This window comes from Cherax quadricarinatus, chromosome 41 (genome assembly GCF_038502225.1).
Source record: "Cherax quadricarinatus isolate ZL_2023a chromosome 41, ASM3850222v1, whole genome shotgun sequence".
Classification (NCBI taxonomy): Eukaryota; Metazoa; Arthropoda; class Malacostraca; order Decapoda; family Parastacidae; genus Cherax; species Cherax quadricarinatus.
In genome coordinates, this window is record NC_091332.1 from 24,366,297 (window position 1) to 24,383,941 (window position 17,645).

The window sequence follows — 17,645 nt, forward strand, 5'->3', positions numbered from 1 at the left end:
CAGTGAAAAAAAAATATGTCAAGGCCTGTCGTAATTTCTCACATTATCAAGGAACAGTGATGCTGTGCTCACCAAGTTGTGGTTGCAGGGGTCGATTTAAAGCTCCTGGACGCTACTAGGTCACTCTTCCTGCTTCAAGAGCTTTATACCTCTTCTTAAAGCTAAGTTAGGATTCTGCCTCCACTACATCACTTCCCAGATTATTCCACTTCTTGACAACACTGTGACTGAAGAAATACTTCCTAACATCCCAGTACTTCATCTGAGTTTTCAACTTCCAACTGTGTCCCTTTGATGTTGTGTCCCATCTCTGGAACATTCTGTCTTTATCAATCTTGTCCATTCCTCTCAGTATTTTATAAGTCGTTATCATATACCCCATATCTCTCCTGTCCTCCAGTGTCGTCAGGTCGACTTCCTTTAACGTCTCCTCGTAGGAGAGGTTACGAAATAATTAAGGCAGTTGAAGGTTCATATATGTTAGTTTAGTTGCCGCTCTAGTAAATAAATTTTACTAATGACATCTCAATGGCATAACACTTTTATTAGTGTCGTCTTTATTGTTCTATTACACACCATAACTACTGCATGAAAACGGGGAGTTTGACTGACAAAAATTCGCACATAGTATCTCGCTCTCCACAGAAGCTCTATAGTAAAATTTGTGAAATGTTGTTGGTGACCTTGATGACTGAGGCGAAGTATACTTACAGTGTGAGAGTGTTGTTGGTGACCTTTATGGCTGAGGTGAAGTATACTTACAGTGTGAGAGTGTTGTTGGTGACCTTGATGACTGAGGTGAAGTATACTTACAGTGTGAGAGTGTTGTTGGTGACCTTGATGACTGAGGTGAAGTATACTTACAGTGTGAGAGTGTTGTTGGTGACCTTGATGACTGAGGTGAAGTATACTTACAGTGTGAGAGTGTTGTTGGTGACCTTGATGACTGAGGTGAAGTATACTTACAGTGTGAGAGTGTTGTTGGTGACCTTGATGGCTGAGGTGAAGTATACTTACAGTGTGAGAGTGTTGTTGGTGACCTTGATGACTGAGGTGAAGTATACTTACAGTGTGAGAGTGTTGTTGGTGACCTTGATGACTGAGGTGAAGTATACTTACAGTGTGAGAGTGTTGTTGGTGACCTTGATGACTGAGGTGAAGTATACTTACAGTGTGAGAGTGTTGTTGGTGACCTTGATGGCTGAGGTGAAGTATACTTACAGTGTGAGAGTGTTGTTGGTGACCTTGATGGCTGAGGTGAAGTATACTTACAGTGTGAGAGTGTTGTTGGTGACCTTGATGGCTGAGGTGAAGTATACTTACAGTGTGAGAGTGTTGTTGGTGACCTTGATGACTGAGGTGAAGTATACTTACAGTGTGAGAGTGTTGTTGGTGACCTTGATGGCTGAGGTGAAGTATACTTACAGTGTGAGAGTGTTGTTGGTGACCTTGATGGCTGAGGTGAAGTATACTTACAGTGTGAGAGTGTTGTTGGTGACCTTGATGGCTGAGGTGAAGTATACTTACAGTGTGAGAATGTTGCTGGTGACCTTGATGACTGAGGTGAAGTATACTTACAGTGTGAGAGTGTTGTTGGTGACCTTGATGACTGAGGTGAAGTATACTTACAGTGTGAGAGTGTTGTTGGTGACCTTGATGGCTGAGGTGAAGTATACTTACAGTGTGAGAATGTTGCTGGTGACCTTGATGACTGAGGTGAAGTATACTTACAGTGTGAGAATGTTGCTGGTGACCTTGATGACTGAGGTGAAGTATACTTACAGTGTGAGAATGTTGCTGGTGACCTTGATGATTGAGGTGAAGTATACTTACAGTGTGAGAGTGTTGTTGGTGACCTTGATGACTGAAGTATACTTACAGTGTGATAGTGTTGTTGGTGACCTTGGTGGCTGAGGTGCTGGTGAAGGAGGAGAAACAGTTTTTACCGCTCAACACAGCACGAATGAACACTACTGGGGGTGACGGACTGCCTGTGGGAGGTGAGGAAGATGTTACAAAGAGAAGGTCCTCAACAGTTTCTGTGTTTTTTGCCCTACCTTCCTCTCCTCTTTCTTTTTTTTTCTGGGAAAACGCCAAAGAAACACAAACTAGCTCTGCTAGATAAAGAAATAAGTATGCTTACTGAAGGCAGCGTTTCTGAAAAGTTAAACTGAGCTGTGTGTATTTCAGACGCTGCGTGATCTGAAAGACGTTGTGGTCCGTCTTATTCGGTACCCTCAGCCCCGGGTAACTCAACACATACAACAAGCCCCGGGTAACTCAACACATACAACAAGCCCCGGGTAACTCAACACATACAACAAGCCCCGGGTAACTCAACACATACAACAAGCCCCGGGTAACTCAACACATACAACAAGCCCCGGGTAACTCAACACATACAACAAGCCCCGGGTAACTCAACACATACAACAAGCCCCGGGTAACTCAACACATACAACAAACACAGTAGCTGTACATTAAACACTCAGAACACCTAGAAGCTATAAAGCAACCTTTCAACAGATCCAGGAGCTGGAGACCGCTGCCATCGAGAGAGCCAAGAGCTTAAGCTCACCATTCTCAAGATAACTAGAACCTGCAGGCCCAGGAACTGTAGATCAATACCCTCGAGAAGTACAGGAGCTGGCACTCAACCTAGTCACACAGTGAACGACAGTCATCTGGAGGTGACTGTAACATTCATCATATTACAACAGTTACACGCAAACTGTGCAACGTCTGTGTCAGACCGGGACGAAACCCTCTCCAGGTATACTCCAGGTATACTCCAGGTATACTCCAGGTATACTCCAGGTATACTCCAGGTATACTCCAGGTATACTCCAGGAATGGTATACAGTACTGAGAAGATAAAGAATCAGACACGTGCAACATCTGGGTAACTTTAGTTTGTAGACGTTTCACCATCTGGTGGTTTTGTCGATACAAAGACATAGGGACTGATGAGGCAGTCATAACCCTGCAACCACAACACACACACACACACACACACACACACACACACACAGAGAGGAAAGTACACATGTACACACCTGTGGTAGGTTCCAGAGCGAGACCTTCAGTTCGAATCTCCTCGAGCAGCAGTTCCACAGCTGGCGCCACCTGTGGGAGCCACAATAATGATATCTTGCTATACTGATTTATATATATATCTATATATATATATATATATATATATATATATATATATATATATATATATATATATATATATATATATATATATGTCGTGCCGAATACGCAGAACTTGCGATCTTGGCTTAAATAGCAACGCTCATCTTGCCATATAAGACGAGTGAAAATTTGTGTATGCAATAATTTCGCCAAAATCGTTCTAAACCTAACAAAAAAATATATTTCATTGTGTTTGTTAAGTATTAAATTGATGAAATTAAGACACTTGTGCAACATCTGGGTATCTTTATTGTAGACGTTTCACCATCCAGTGGCTTTATCAATACAAATTCTAGGACATAACTTGAAGACAGTAGAACTATGTACAGAAGATGAGGTAATCAGTCCCTCAACCTTGGAGTAGGTGCGAAGAGCACCGTAGTCGGTGCTCTTAACGTATCTCCCCTCAAGGAAGGTTCCTTGATGTTGGTGAGGTGCTCTTGATTTAGGGAATTGGATCTGTGCTCCAGTTCCCCAAATTAAGCCTGAATGCCTTCCACATCCCCCCCCAGGCGCTGTATAATCCTCCGGGTTTAGCGCTTCCCCCTTGATTATAATAATAATCTTAACGTATCTAAAATATATTTAGTTGGGTTAGGCTAAAATAAATTGTTCTTGTTATAATAAGGTTAGGTAAGTTTTCTAAGATTCTTTTGGCGCAAAATTATAAATTTTTACATTATGATTACTGAAAAAAATATATCTTTAAATGTATTAGTAACTAGGTGAGTACAAATAGGAAGCGCGTCTGTCTGGCGCTCAGCAGACGGAGGATCAAGCCTCCACGTCATGCGCTGAATGATCCCCATGGATTTAGCGCTTAACATAAATTATTAGTATTATATATTTAAATGTATTAGAGAAAATTTTAGAAAGGACTTAATTTTAAATGAGTTCAGCCTAGAGTCATCCACACCATCGTGTGTCCTTGGGTAGGGAGAACCACATCCAGTCCTGCTGGATGTCCTACTCTTAAGGATCGTAAGGTTCAGTGGATTAGGGCGTCATGTGTTTTCGCCCACTATGAGGCAGGCCAAAGCAGCATGGGTTCGAGTCCTTGGCTAGTGCAGTGTTGTTATTGATATACGTGTATATATATATATATATATATATATATATATATATATATATATATATATATATATATATATATATATATATATATATATATATATATATATATATATATATATATATATATATATATATTATATATATATATATATATATATATATATATATATATATATATATATATATATATATATATATATATATATATATATATATATATATATATATATATATATATATATATATATATATATATAAGCAATAAAAATCCATTCTAATATTGTTTATTATGAGGAAGGCTTATACAGTGAGATATGTTTGTGTCTCACTGGATATAATGAGAGATTATTTCCCAATTTAGTGATAAATGTATCCATGACTGGAGATGGAGAGGCTGAATGAAGCCTAAAATGCCTCGTGGAGTTGATAGACTTCCACCCCTATCAGTTAGCCTGTATATTAACCTACCTAACCTATAATGAAAGACACTAGGGAAGATCTAAATATATTTTCTTGTCGACAAGATAGCTCAGAGTATGATAATGGTTAAGACACACGTGCAACACTTATGTGTCTTTATTCTGAATAAGGATACCTAACTCTTGTACATGTGTCTTATTTATAAGAACATAATGGGGGAACACTGCAGGAGGCCTACCGGCCCATACAAGGCAGGTCCTTATCAAAACCAGAGGTGTAGCTGGAGAGGGAGAGACGCTCCCCCTCACCACATTTTTCAAAAGTGACGCCTTTTCATTTTTTTTTTTAAATATTTAATTCATTTGTGGCAATGACATGTGTTCCATTTATCCTAACTTGTTCACACTGTACCACATTTATCTGACCTTACCAATAACAAGCGAAGTTGGAGAAGAATCGTTCAGTCAGCTGAGACACCGACGGTGTTGACTAGGTTCTGTGATGGACGAGGATACGGCCCTATGCTGTACATTCTACAAGATTGATGGACTGAACACATCGACTCCAGGTTGAGGGACTGATTACCTCATTCTCCTCCTCTCCTTACGCCTTCCTCTTTGTATTGGACTGATGAAGCCACTGTGTGGCGAAACGTTTCCTGAATAAAGATTCCCATATGCTGCATAAGTGTCTCACTCTTCAAATTGTCTGGGTTAACTTTGCTCTCCACTGTGAGAGAGTTGGCTACTGAGGTCGATTATAAAGTAATGGATAACTTTACCGGAATAAAGCCTAGATCAAAGACACTGTTTTAGTTGTTTCACATTTTGTTTTTTATATTGCTTTATTTTGTTTTCATTTTACTTTTAAAATTAAAATAATTAAATAACACATGTTTTTATTGAGACTCATGAGGTTACTGTAAAACTTTTTATTGTGTTTTGATTTCATATTCAAAATAACAATTACGTAGTTCTTTAAAAGTGTATCTTCCTTGTGTTTTGATTTTAACAACAAAATAAAGATATATAAAGAATTTAAAATTATTCTGTACGTGTCATGGCGCCTTTGTGTTGTCTTCGACTTCCCCTTTACAACCAGGCGACGCCACTTTTCAAAACCACACATATATTTGTCCAACTTTTTCCCAATACCCAAGAATTTGTTTCAGTACCTCAGGTATTAATCAAACTCAGTCCTTTTCAATCATTACATTATCAAGATCAGTCTATCATAGCGATTACTTGACATGATCTATATCATGTCACAAGTATACAATATTTAGGTCAGCCTTACAGCCTTCCTCCCCCCTCCCCACATCAACCACCAGGACGACACAGGTCGGCAGATAAGAGGTGATAAGTGATAGTGGAGGTGGTAGTGTCCGCTGCTGACGGAGCTGCTGTGTACACAAGTCTCAGCTGTTGGGTGGTAACACCTCGCACACACCCATACATTATATAATATTCCACTAAAACTTATTTCTCCTATACATTTCGACGTTCCATGCGTTTTCTGACGTCTGATTTACATTACGATGATCGACAGCACTACCTTAGTAGCGCATGTTTCAAGTTAGTTCAGAAGATACGTTCATCTCCATACCATAAAACAAGTTTTAGCTTCATTGTTAAGATACACAAGACTGACTAGACACTGATCAGTGAGTCTAGCAGAGGTAAGTCAGTGGTAACTACTGACGTGATCCATCATAGTGACACTGATCAGTAAGTCTACGGAAGGTAACCTACAGTTACTGTTGTCGTGGTTCACCATGGTGACAGACACAGCCCTCTGAGTCCACCGAGGGATCCAGCTGCCATTATCCACCATAGTGACCTTAGCGACCGCACCTCTGCAGGTGACCTTGGACACACCATCGTCTTGGAGCGCGTCACACACAGAGTTTTGGAGCGCTACTGGAGTCAGTCTTGAAATGGGTTCTACAACTTTGATCACGAGACACCTGCACCTGCTAATAGTTTCAAGAATCTTGTCCTAGAAGGATTAATGTCAAATTTGCACACGAAAATCACTCCCTACGAAAGCAAGAGGTCCGGCAGGCGGTGCAAAGCACGGAAGCCACGAGTACGCTAAGAGAAAACACAGTAAGTGTCAGGGGCCCAAGACTGTTCAACTGCCTCCCAGAATACATAACGGGGATTACCAATAGACCCCTGGCTGTCTTCAAAAAGGCACTGGACAGGCACCTAAAGTCAGTACCTGACCAGCCGAGCTGTGCTTCGTACGTAAGCCTGCGTGGGGCCAACAGTAACAGCCTGGTTGATCAGGCCCTGGTCCACCAAGAAGACTGGTTACAGACCGGGCCGCGGGGGCGTTGACCCTCGAAACCTTCTCCAAGTAGTTACTGTACACCAGTGTGGAAAACTTGAAGTCAGTCGGATGGTCTTTTCTTGTTATGAGAGAAATAATAGCGAAACTGGCAACCATAATTACAGCAGACGATCCCGCTGATCATGACAAGGTCGCATAAGGTCCCTAAGGTCTCATAGAATCATTAAGGTCACTAGAAGACCACTTAAGGCAGACGGAAGATACAACAGGGAAAACTTTATTGAACGAATGGTAACGTATTCACTTGTATGTTTTGGTCAAGCTACCCAGACTACCGAGACCTGGTCATGGACCGGGCCGCGGGGGCGCTGACCCCGGAACACCCTCCAGGTATAAGAACATAAGAACATAAGAAAGAAGGAACACTACAACAGGCCTACTGACCCATGCGGAGCAGGTCCATGTCCCCCCCCCCGGATAAGACCAATGACCCACCCCCCCGGATTAGCCCAGTGACCCACCGAGTCTGGTCACTTCCACTCAAGGAAGGAGCACGGCACCAGACCCAGCAGCACAAGCTAGTCAGGTCCAACTCACACCCACCCACACCCACTCATGTATTTATCTAACCTATTTTTAAAACTACACAACGTTTTAGCCTGAATAACTGTACTCGGGAGTTTGTTCCACTCATCCACAACTCTATTACCAAACCAGTGCTTTCCTATATCCTTCCTGAATCTCCTATATCCTTCCTGAATCTGAATTTTTCTAACTTGAAACCATTGCTGCGAGTCCTGTCTTGGCAGGAAATTTTCAGCACGCTATTTACATCCCCTTCATTTATTCCTGTTTTCCATTTATACACCTCGATCATATCCCCCCTAATTCTACGCCTTTCGAGAGAGTGCAGATTCAGGGCCCTCAGTCTATCCTCATAGGGAAGATTTCTGATACATGGGATCATCTTTGTCATCCTCCTCTGTACGTTTTCCAGAGCATTTATATTCATTCTGTAATACGGTGACCAGAACTGAGCAGCATAGTCTAAATGAGGCCTAACGAAGGATATATAGAGTTGAAGATCAACCTGAGGACTTCTATTATTTATACTTCTAGATATGAAGCCAAGAATTCTGTTAGCTTTATTGTGAACACTAATGCACTGTTGTCTTGGTTTTAGATTACTGCTAACCAGAACTCCTAAATCCTTTTCGCAATCAGTAGTATTAAGATCTACATTATTTAGTTTATATGTGGCATGGTTATTTAAATGTCCAACATTTAGAACTTCGCATTTGTCAATATTAAACTGCATCTGCCACTTCTCCGACCACTGCATCAGTCTATTAAAATCATCCTGGAGTGCTCTAGTGTCCTCATTAGAATGAATTGGACGGCCTATTTTGGTGTCATCAGCAAATTTGCTTATATCGCTATTTATTCCCTCATCTATGTCGTTTATGCAAATTGTGAACAACAACGGGCCTAACGCTGACCCCTGAGGAAAACCGCTTGTGACGTGCCCCCATTCTGATTTCTCCCCATTTATGCAAACTCTCTGCTGTCTATTTGTCAGCCATGCCTCTACCCAGGAAAAAAATTCTCCTCCTATTCCGTGTGCTTTAAGTTTCCTCAATAGCCTCTGGTGTGGAACTCTATCGAAAGCCTTACTGAAGTCCATATATACAATATCATATTCATTACCATGATCTACCTCCTCAAACACCTTAGTGAAAAAAGTTAGTAAATTCGTAAGACAGGAACGCCCCTTTGTAAAACCGGGTTGTGATTCATTAATCAATCTGTGCCTGTCAAGATGGCTACGAATTGCTTCGGCAATTATTGATTCCATAAATTTTCCCACTATGGAGGTAAGGCTTATTGGTCTATAGTTCGAAGCCAAGGACCTGTCACCTGCCTTGTAAATAGGTATTGCATTTGCCATTTTCCACTTATCAGGCACTATGCCAGTTTGTAGTGATATGTTAAAAAGATTAACCAAAGGTATGCTAAGTTCCTCTTTACATTCCTTTAACACCCTTGCAAACAGTTCATCAGGACCTGGGGATTTGTTAGGTTTTAGTTTCTCTATTTGTCTGAGGACCATGTCACTAGTTACCGCAATCGTACATAGTTTATTATCGTCCTGTTCTACATAATCTATTATTTCAGGAATATCGCTAGTATTTTCCTGGGTGAAAACTGAGAGGAAGTAGGCATTTAGAATTTCACACATATCCTTATCACTGTCAGTGATCTGACCAGAGTTACTCTTAAGTGGGCCAATCTTGTCCCTAATCTTACTTCTGTATACATGAAAGAACCCTTTTGGGTTAGTCTTTGAATCCCTTGCGACCTTAGCCTCATAATCCCTTTTTGCTTTCCTTATTCATTTCTTTTTTTCTCTCTTTAATTGAATATATTGATTTCTTAACTGCCCATCCCCTCTTTTGATACGCCTATATATGCCTCTCTTTTGGCCAATGAGATGTTTTAATCTATTGTTCATCCATTTGGGATCATTTTTGTTAGATCTAATTTCCCTACTCGGAACAAAAGTTGTCTGGGCAGCTAGAACTATGCTCTGAAAAACGTCATATTGGCTACCAAGATCACCTTCCTGACCCACAGTCAGGACATCCCAATTTAGCCCACCCAAATAATTTTTCAGTCCCATGAAGTCGGCCAAGCGAAAATCTGGGACAGAGATTTGATTGCAGTTATCTGGATAATTCCATGATATATTGAAACTAAGTGATTTGTGATCACTTTCCCCAAGCTCATCATTAACCTCAAGATTATTAATTAGTGAATCTTTGTTGGCAAGAACCAAGTCAAGCAGATTGTTTCCTCTAGTTGGTTCTGTCACAACCTGTTCTAAAAAGCAATACTGAACCGTATCAAGAAAGTCACTAGACTCAAGATTTCCTGTCATATTGTTCCAATCAATTTGTTTAAAGTTAAAATCTCCCATTATCACAACATTTTCATATCTAGATGCCTTGTGAATTTCGTCCCATAACAGCTTACTGCACTCCCTATCAAGGTTTGGGGGCCTATAAATCACACCCAAAATTAATTTGTCACGTCCCTCGAGAAACTGTAGCCAAACAGATTCTGTGTTCGATGTTTCTAATCTTATATCATGTCTAAGACAACAATTTAAATTTTCTCTGACAAACATCGCCACTCCACCACCCTACCTGTTGACCCTATCAGTGTGGAATAGTTTATAACCCTGTATGTTGCATTCAGAAGGCATTTCTCCATCTTTCAGGTTGAACCAGGTCTCTGTTATACCAACAATATCTATATTACCTACACTTGCAAGTAATCTTAGCTCATCTATCTTATTTCTTAGACTCCTACTATTTGTATAGTAAACCTTAAGGGAGCTGGTCACTCGTTGCCCTCTACTATCTCTCTTTGTTTGTTGATCAATTGATTTGCCATTACTAGCAACTTTATTTTGAATATTGTCTTTTGAACATATCCCTGAGGTATCCCGGTAATAACTGCTGTTTTTAAACCTAATGCTGCAGCCTGGTTGTTACCCACAAACACCCATACTTCTATAATCTATCAGCTTAAATTCCTAGACAAGTCATCAATTACCCTCTCAATTGAATTGGCTAATGCTCTCCTGATCTTCAACGTGACTTCCTGTTTGAAAGCCAACACCATATTTGTTTGCACCCATAGATACAGTTTATCTTATCATATAGATATTATTATTATATTTCCTCTGATTAGTAAACCCTTATGTATCACAGCGCTTGTGTAATGAGAATTAATTAAACCTATTCTCTTAGTTATATTTTCTCCAGACACGAACAATATATACACAGTGAGCATATCTTAGATGTTTGACACCACTGGTTAAATACAATCATATTACCCAGAACTCACCACAAAGACACAGTGTTTGTCTACATATAGCCACAGACACAGTGTTTGTCTACATATAGCCACAGACACAGTGTTTGTCTACATATAGCCTCAGACACAGTGTTTGTCTACATATAGCCACAGACACAGTGTTTGTCTACATATAGCCACAGACACAGTGTTTGTCTACTTATAGCCACAGACACAGTGTTTGTCTACATATAGCCACAGACACAGTGTTTGTCTACATACAGCCACAGACACAGTGTTTGTCTACTTATAGCCACAGACACAGTGTTTGTCTACATATAGCCACAGACACAGTGTTTGTCTACTTATAGCCACAGACACAGTGTTTGTCTACATATAACCAGAAAACAATAGACCCCTGGCTGTCTTCAAGCTGGCACTGGACAAACACCTAAAGTCGGTACCTGACCAGCCGGGCTGTGGCTCGTACGTTGGATTGCGTGCAGCCAGCAGTAACAGCCTGGTTGATCAGGCTCTGATCCACCAGGAGGCCTGGTCACAGACCGGGCCGCGGGGGCGTTGACCCCCGGAACTCTCTCCAGGTAAACTCCAGGTAAACCAGGTAAATAGTGTTCGTCAACACAGTGTTCGTCAACATACTGCCAGAAACTTAAAGGCACTTAAAGTCAGTACCTGACCAACTGGGCTGTGGTTCGTACGTCAGCTTGCATGCGACCAGCAGTAACAGCCTGGTTGATCAGACACTGATCTACCATGAGGCCTGGTCTCAGACCGAGTCGCGGAGGCGGTGACCCTCGAAACCCTCTCCAGGTAAACTCCAGCCACTGATAGGTGACTCTAGTGTACAAAGAATGACACTAGCCACTGATAAGGAACACCAGTGTACAGCGGATAACACTAAAATAACAGACACAGCCCCACTCCACAAAGAGGGCAGTAAAGCAGTTGCAAAGAATTACAGACCGAAATCACTAACGTCCCATATAATAAAAAAAATATTTGAAAGGGTTCTAAGAAGCAAGATCGACACCCTCTTAGATACCTATCAGTTGCACAACCGAGGGCAGCATAGATTTGAGCAGGTCGTTCCTACCTATCCCAACTACTGGACCACTATGACATGGTCTTGGATGCTCTGTAGAACAAAGTGCAGATGTAGTATACACAGACTTTGCGAAAGCCTTTGACCAGTGCGATCTTGATATAAAAGCACACAAAATGTATGATAAAGGAAGAACAGGAAAAGTCCCACAAGGCACAGTACTCGCTCCCATCCTGTTTCTCATCCTCATATCTGACATTCATTTATGCTCAGTAACAAAGAAACAGAGAGCATAAACCTATCTCATCGACTGAGACATTAGAAAACGACAGCATGAGCCTAAGATCAGCATAAAACATCAGAACGATTTTCTGGTGAGTAACAAATCCCAGGTTCTGGTTTAGACAAACAATGGTTAGGAAACAGTGCTGGAGAGGTTGTGGTGACACTGACCTGACAAAGCCTCTGAATGATGAAACGGCTACAAATAAAGATACCCAGATGTTGCCCATGTGTCTAATTCTTCATCTTGTCGGTGTTATGTACCATTGATACAGGACCTGACACTCGACTTGCCTAGCATACAACACGGCGAACCCAGATTGACCCTCAGATGCACCGAAGATTACAGATCTACTATACTGACTCAAAGGAAGCGCATCCAGTTGATTTTTCTAAGCCTGTCATGTAAGTCTAAGCCTGTCATGTACGTCTAAGCTTGTTATGTACGTCTAAGCTTGTTATGTACGTCTAAGCTTGTTATGTACGTCTAAGGCTATCATGTAAGACGATGTTTCGCAGTACTGGTGCAGGTCGAGTGGTGTTCAGGTTCACAGATACCGTTGTTACACTTTACAAGCAGTAACTTGGACGGCTGGGTCTTATCAGGTGTGAATGCAAATACACTAGCTAGCAGCTAACAGCTAGCAATTAGAAGCTAGCAGCTAGACGGTAACAGCTAAAAGCTCACGGAGAAGAACCTGGGGTACTGTAGATAAACAGTTCAGAGAACCGACACGTTGATAAATTAGACACATGTGCAACATTTGGGTATCTTTATTGTGGAAAAGTTTCACCACACAGTGACTTCATCAGTCCAATACAAAGAAGAATGGTGAAGCTCAGGAGTTCGAGGTAATCAGTCCCTCAGCCTGGAGTCAATGTAATTTTATCAAGACTGATGGAGTGATTACATCTACTCCAGGACTGAGGGACTGATTACCTCGAACTACTTTTGATCTTCAAGCATTCTTCTTTTTATTGGACTGATGAAGCCACTGTCTGGCAAAACGTCTCCACAACAAAGATACCCAGGTGTTGCACATGTGTCTAATTTATCAACCTCGGGTACTGTTGGCCTCCCAGATTAATGTCATCTCCGTTCCGGCACGAGAGTGTAAATTCTTTCTTTAGCTGCAACTGTAACAAACACACTCAGGAGATGTTTATTCACAAGTCAGAACTGTTGAACACTTTGTTCAATGTTTAGAAGACACCAATTCACTGTCAATACCCCTGTACTTGTGGAAAATCTAATATGGTTGCATATATTTAATCCAGGTCAGAAATGGTTCATCTAACACAAACACATGTGCAAGAGTTGGGTATCTTTAATGTTGAGGAGTCTCGCTACACAGCAGGGCTCTTCAGTCAAATATAAAGGGAATAGTAGTAATGAAGTAATGATGATATAATCAGTCCACCAACCTTGGAGAACGTGTTTGAGGTGGTCAGTCCCTCAGCCTGGAATATGCTTCACTGTAATGTTTGTGACTGAATTCACGTAATGTGTAATACGTGAATACTGATCAATAAGTTTGTAAATAGCTCGTTTTTACTATAACTAGATGAGTTAACAATATGGCGGGGGTCCAGTCCATGAACCTACCATATACCTTTATAACCTTCTGAAAAGACAGTTACTGTATGAGTGATGGTGATTGCTTTTCAATTTTTGTGTCACGTTACCTCAGTGGAAGACGTTGTGGGCTAAGACAAGATAATATTATCGACTACTACCCACAGGAAGATTATGAGGCGCAAACCGAAGATATCACATTCATTTTCTGCTTTCAAAAATCAACCAGGAACAATTCATAGATATGCCAGGCGAGGCAGCGATCAGAATTTCATGAGAGAGATGTAAAAATGTGGTGAGTGCTGGTGAAGCAGTGATGATTAGGTGAGCTGAGGTGGGTGTTGATGCCCACAAGCTTTAAGGTGCTCACCTCAGCAAAGGACGTCATCAACCACAATTCAGCTGCAGTGACAGCAATGACGTTCTTCCAAGGTAACAATAATGCAAACTTTCAGTGTCCAACTTCCTACCCATCTAACATATTTTTTTTTTTTACGATAAATCAGCTTCACTGGAAACAAAAATTGCAACGAGAGTAAAATAATCAGCGGCATTTTTAATTTCTGTGTTATGTGTCATGTTTATATCTTTATTCAAAAGATATTTCTGTTTATAAAGTTTTTCTTCTTCTCTTTTTTAGTAAATGTCTACAGGAGAAGGGGTTACTAGCCCATTGCTCCCGGCATTTTAGTAGCCTCATACGACACGCATGGCTTACGGAGGAAAGATTCTTTTCCACTTCCCCATGGACAATAGAAGAAATAAAGAAGAACAAGAGCTATTTAGAAAAAGGAGAAAAACCTAGATGTATGTATATATATATGCATGTGCGTGTCTGTGAAGTGTGACCAAAGTGTAAGTAGGAGTAGCAAGATATCCCTGTTATCTAGCGTGTTTATGAGACAGAAAAAGAAACCAGCAATCCTACCATCATGCAAAACAGTTACAGGTTTCTGTTTCACAGTCATTTGGCAGGACGGTAGTACTTCCCTGGGTGGTTGCTGTCTACCAACCTACTACCTACGTGCTGTTGGAGTGTGAGCAAAGTAACATTTATGAAGGGGTTCAGGGAAACCGGCAGGCCGGACTTGAGTCCTGGAGGGGTGTTAATGTTGCAGTTTAAAAACTGTAGTGTAAAGCACCCTTCTGGCAAGACAGTGATGGAGTGAATGATGGTGAAAGTTTTTCTTCCTCGGGCCACCCTGCCTTGGTGGGAATCGGCCAGTGTGACAATAAAAAAAAAAATTCTGTCTGTCCGATGCACTAATATTTTCATTTCTTTTTATATATATAAGTAGAAAAGATATTATAAGGTTTTATTTCCAACACATTAGCAGGTTTTTACCTGTGATTTTTGTGGGAACTGTTGAGAGGTGTTCATACGCTGGCAGCCCGGCCTGGAGCCAGGCTTCTTTGTTGCTTGCCTGTTCAATCGGACTGTTGCTGTTGGTGGCTCGTTAGCCCGCTTATCCATCACAGCCTTGTATTAATACGGCACTTTGAGTATTGATCCAATTTCCTCTTGAAGATTTCTATACAGTTCTTCCGGAAAATTTCCCGAGATCTGCTGGTAGCGGAGTGAAGAGTCTTGAATCACGAATGTTGACACAATGTTCTCTTACTGACACCGTGGAGCCCTTAGTTTTCACTGAGATTATCTCACACTTCCTCCATATCCCTCACTCCAGTACATTGTTATGGTAGTGTGTAGACCTGGAACTATATCTTCAGGTATCTACTACGTATAAGGTGACCACAGTCAGAAACCACACTTATCATTACTTACTTCTCAAGTGTTTCCAGACACGTGCAGTTCTCACGATACAGCTGGTAAATGTTATGGTGAAGTCGACAAACGAAAAAGAACACTTATGTACCGTTCAGCACATTCATTAAAGGAAACGTTTCGCCTAGAGTGGCTTCGTCAGTCCTAACACAGAGTAAGACAATTGTATCTCACGATACAATTGTCTTACTTGTGTCTTGAGTACTCTCGTCCTTTCGTCCTCTACTGAAGTATTGAGGTACAAGCATCATAAGAAAGTTATCTTAAGATACAATTATCGTTATAAAGACGTCATGAAGAGCATGGAGAAGTGAGGTTCTATGAAGTGATGACGTGAGCCGAGGTCAGGTCAGAACGTGGCGTGGTGTGGGCGGGGCCTTGCGTGGGAAGGTCATCCTAGCAGGAGGTGTACATGAGGTTGTGATTGGCTCAAAGAACTATGCTGCTGCTCTCAACAGTTTTATTCAACATCCACGATTGACTTAAAGAAAACATACACTGTGCTTTCTACAGCCCAAGCTTATGTCCGACTGACCTGTTTTCCTAAATCCCTTCACAGATGTAACATTTTTCACGCTATGATCCCCAAAAACCCTCTCGCCTCTACTCTGACCCAACATTCACTAGTGTCTGGTGAATGGTCAACCTTCTACCTCTCGATTCTTCCCTCACATTTCCTTCCAGTCATTCTTACTTCCACTAGTTGGCTCCGTCTATCCTGCCGTCAAGATTATCCGCTCCTCACCTTGGACAGGATATAAGTCCCCATACTGTTGCTTCAGCCTCACATTGTTCCACACTATGGAGCAAAACTCTTCTCCAGGCTGAGGGACTGACCACCTCAAAACTAAGTCTTCAAGGGTGGTGGACTGATTACATCGTCTTTACAAGAGTACTGCTTTTGCTACCTCCTGCGTACTCGTCTGAGGAAGTTTACCGTGTAGGCGAAGAGTTACGGAATAAAGTTATTTAACCGCTCCACACGTGTCTTATCTTTGCACTATGATGTAAATTGCTAAGAAAACCTATATGGTGAAAAATGGAATATTTGGGTATCATTATCGTGGAAGCATTTACGTAATAAAGATTCTCACACATAACACAAGCGTCTCATCATTCAACTGTGTGCAGCCACCACAGATGTAAGTGTCCTCTTGGACAGCCTGTCGTACTCCATGCTTTCTATATGACAAAATCATCTCAAGAATCTGGATCTGGAACCGAGCCGTGGGGACGGTGACCCCAGGAAGCGACTCCAGGTAAACTCCAGAAAACTCAAGGTAAACTGAGGGAAACTCAATGTAAACTCCAGGTAAACTCCAGATAAACTCAGGTAAACTCAGGCAAACTCCAGGTAAACTCAAGTAAACTCCAAGTAATACATCTACGCAATTTTTTTCTTGTCATTTCAGTTACCATCGTAAGCGAAGAAAATGAATGCATTTGAGGTTTAACACTGAAATATCTGGTTAATTACGGTGATCTAACATTACATCAATGATCCGGGAAAGGTATCCCCGTAATGCATGACGTCGGGCCACTGTACCTCAATGATCCGGGAAAGGTATCCCCGTAATGCATGACGTCGGGCCCCTGTACCTCAATGATCCGGGAAAGGTTTCCCAGTAATGCATGATGCCGGGCCCCTGTACCTCAATGATCCGGGAAAGGTTTCCCAGTAATGCATGATGCCGGGCCCCTGTACCTCAATGATCCGGGAAAGGTATCCCCGTAATGCATGACGTCGGGCCACTGTACCTCAATGATCCGGGAAAGGTTTCCCAGTAATGCATGATGCCGGGCCCCTGTACCTCAATGATCCGGGAAAGGTATCCCCGTAATGCATGACGCCGGGCCCCTGTACCTCAATGATCCGGGAAAGGTATCCCCGTAATGCATGACGCCGGGCCCCTGTACCTCAATGATCCGGGAAAGGTATCCCCGTAATGCATGACGCCGGGCCCCTGTACCTCAATGATCCGGGAAAGGTATCCCCGTAATGCATGACGCCGGGCCACTGTACCTCAATGATCCGGGAAAGGTATCCCCGTAATGCATGACGCCGGGCCACTGTACCTCAATGATCCGGG

General features: G+C 41.8%; 1 protein-coding gene across 5 annotated transcripts in view; it reads right to left on the minus strand.

The window, feature by feature from the left end:
* Positions 1-17,645, minus strand: part of LOC128695978 (serine-rich adhesin for platelets) — a 203,918-nt gene that overhangs the window by 123,153 nt on the left and 63,120 nt on the right. For 2 of the 5 annotated variants that reach the window (XM_070093092.1, XM_070093095.1), the window contains exons 4-6: positions 3,057-3,126; positions 1,903-1,991; positions 712-734 (exon numbers count right to left, since the gene is read on the minus strand). In XM_070093092.1, coding sequence (XP_069949193.1) covers positions 712-734; positions 1,903-1,991; positions 3,057-3,126 — 182 coding nt within the window. Of the gene's footprint in view, positions 1-711; positions 735-1,833; positions 1,857-1,879; positions 1,992-3,056; positions 3,127-17,645 lie in introns of all 5 variants that reach the window. The other 3 variants (XM_070093094.1, XM_070093096.1, XM_070093093.1) reach the window with 2 other exon arrangements.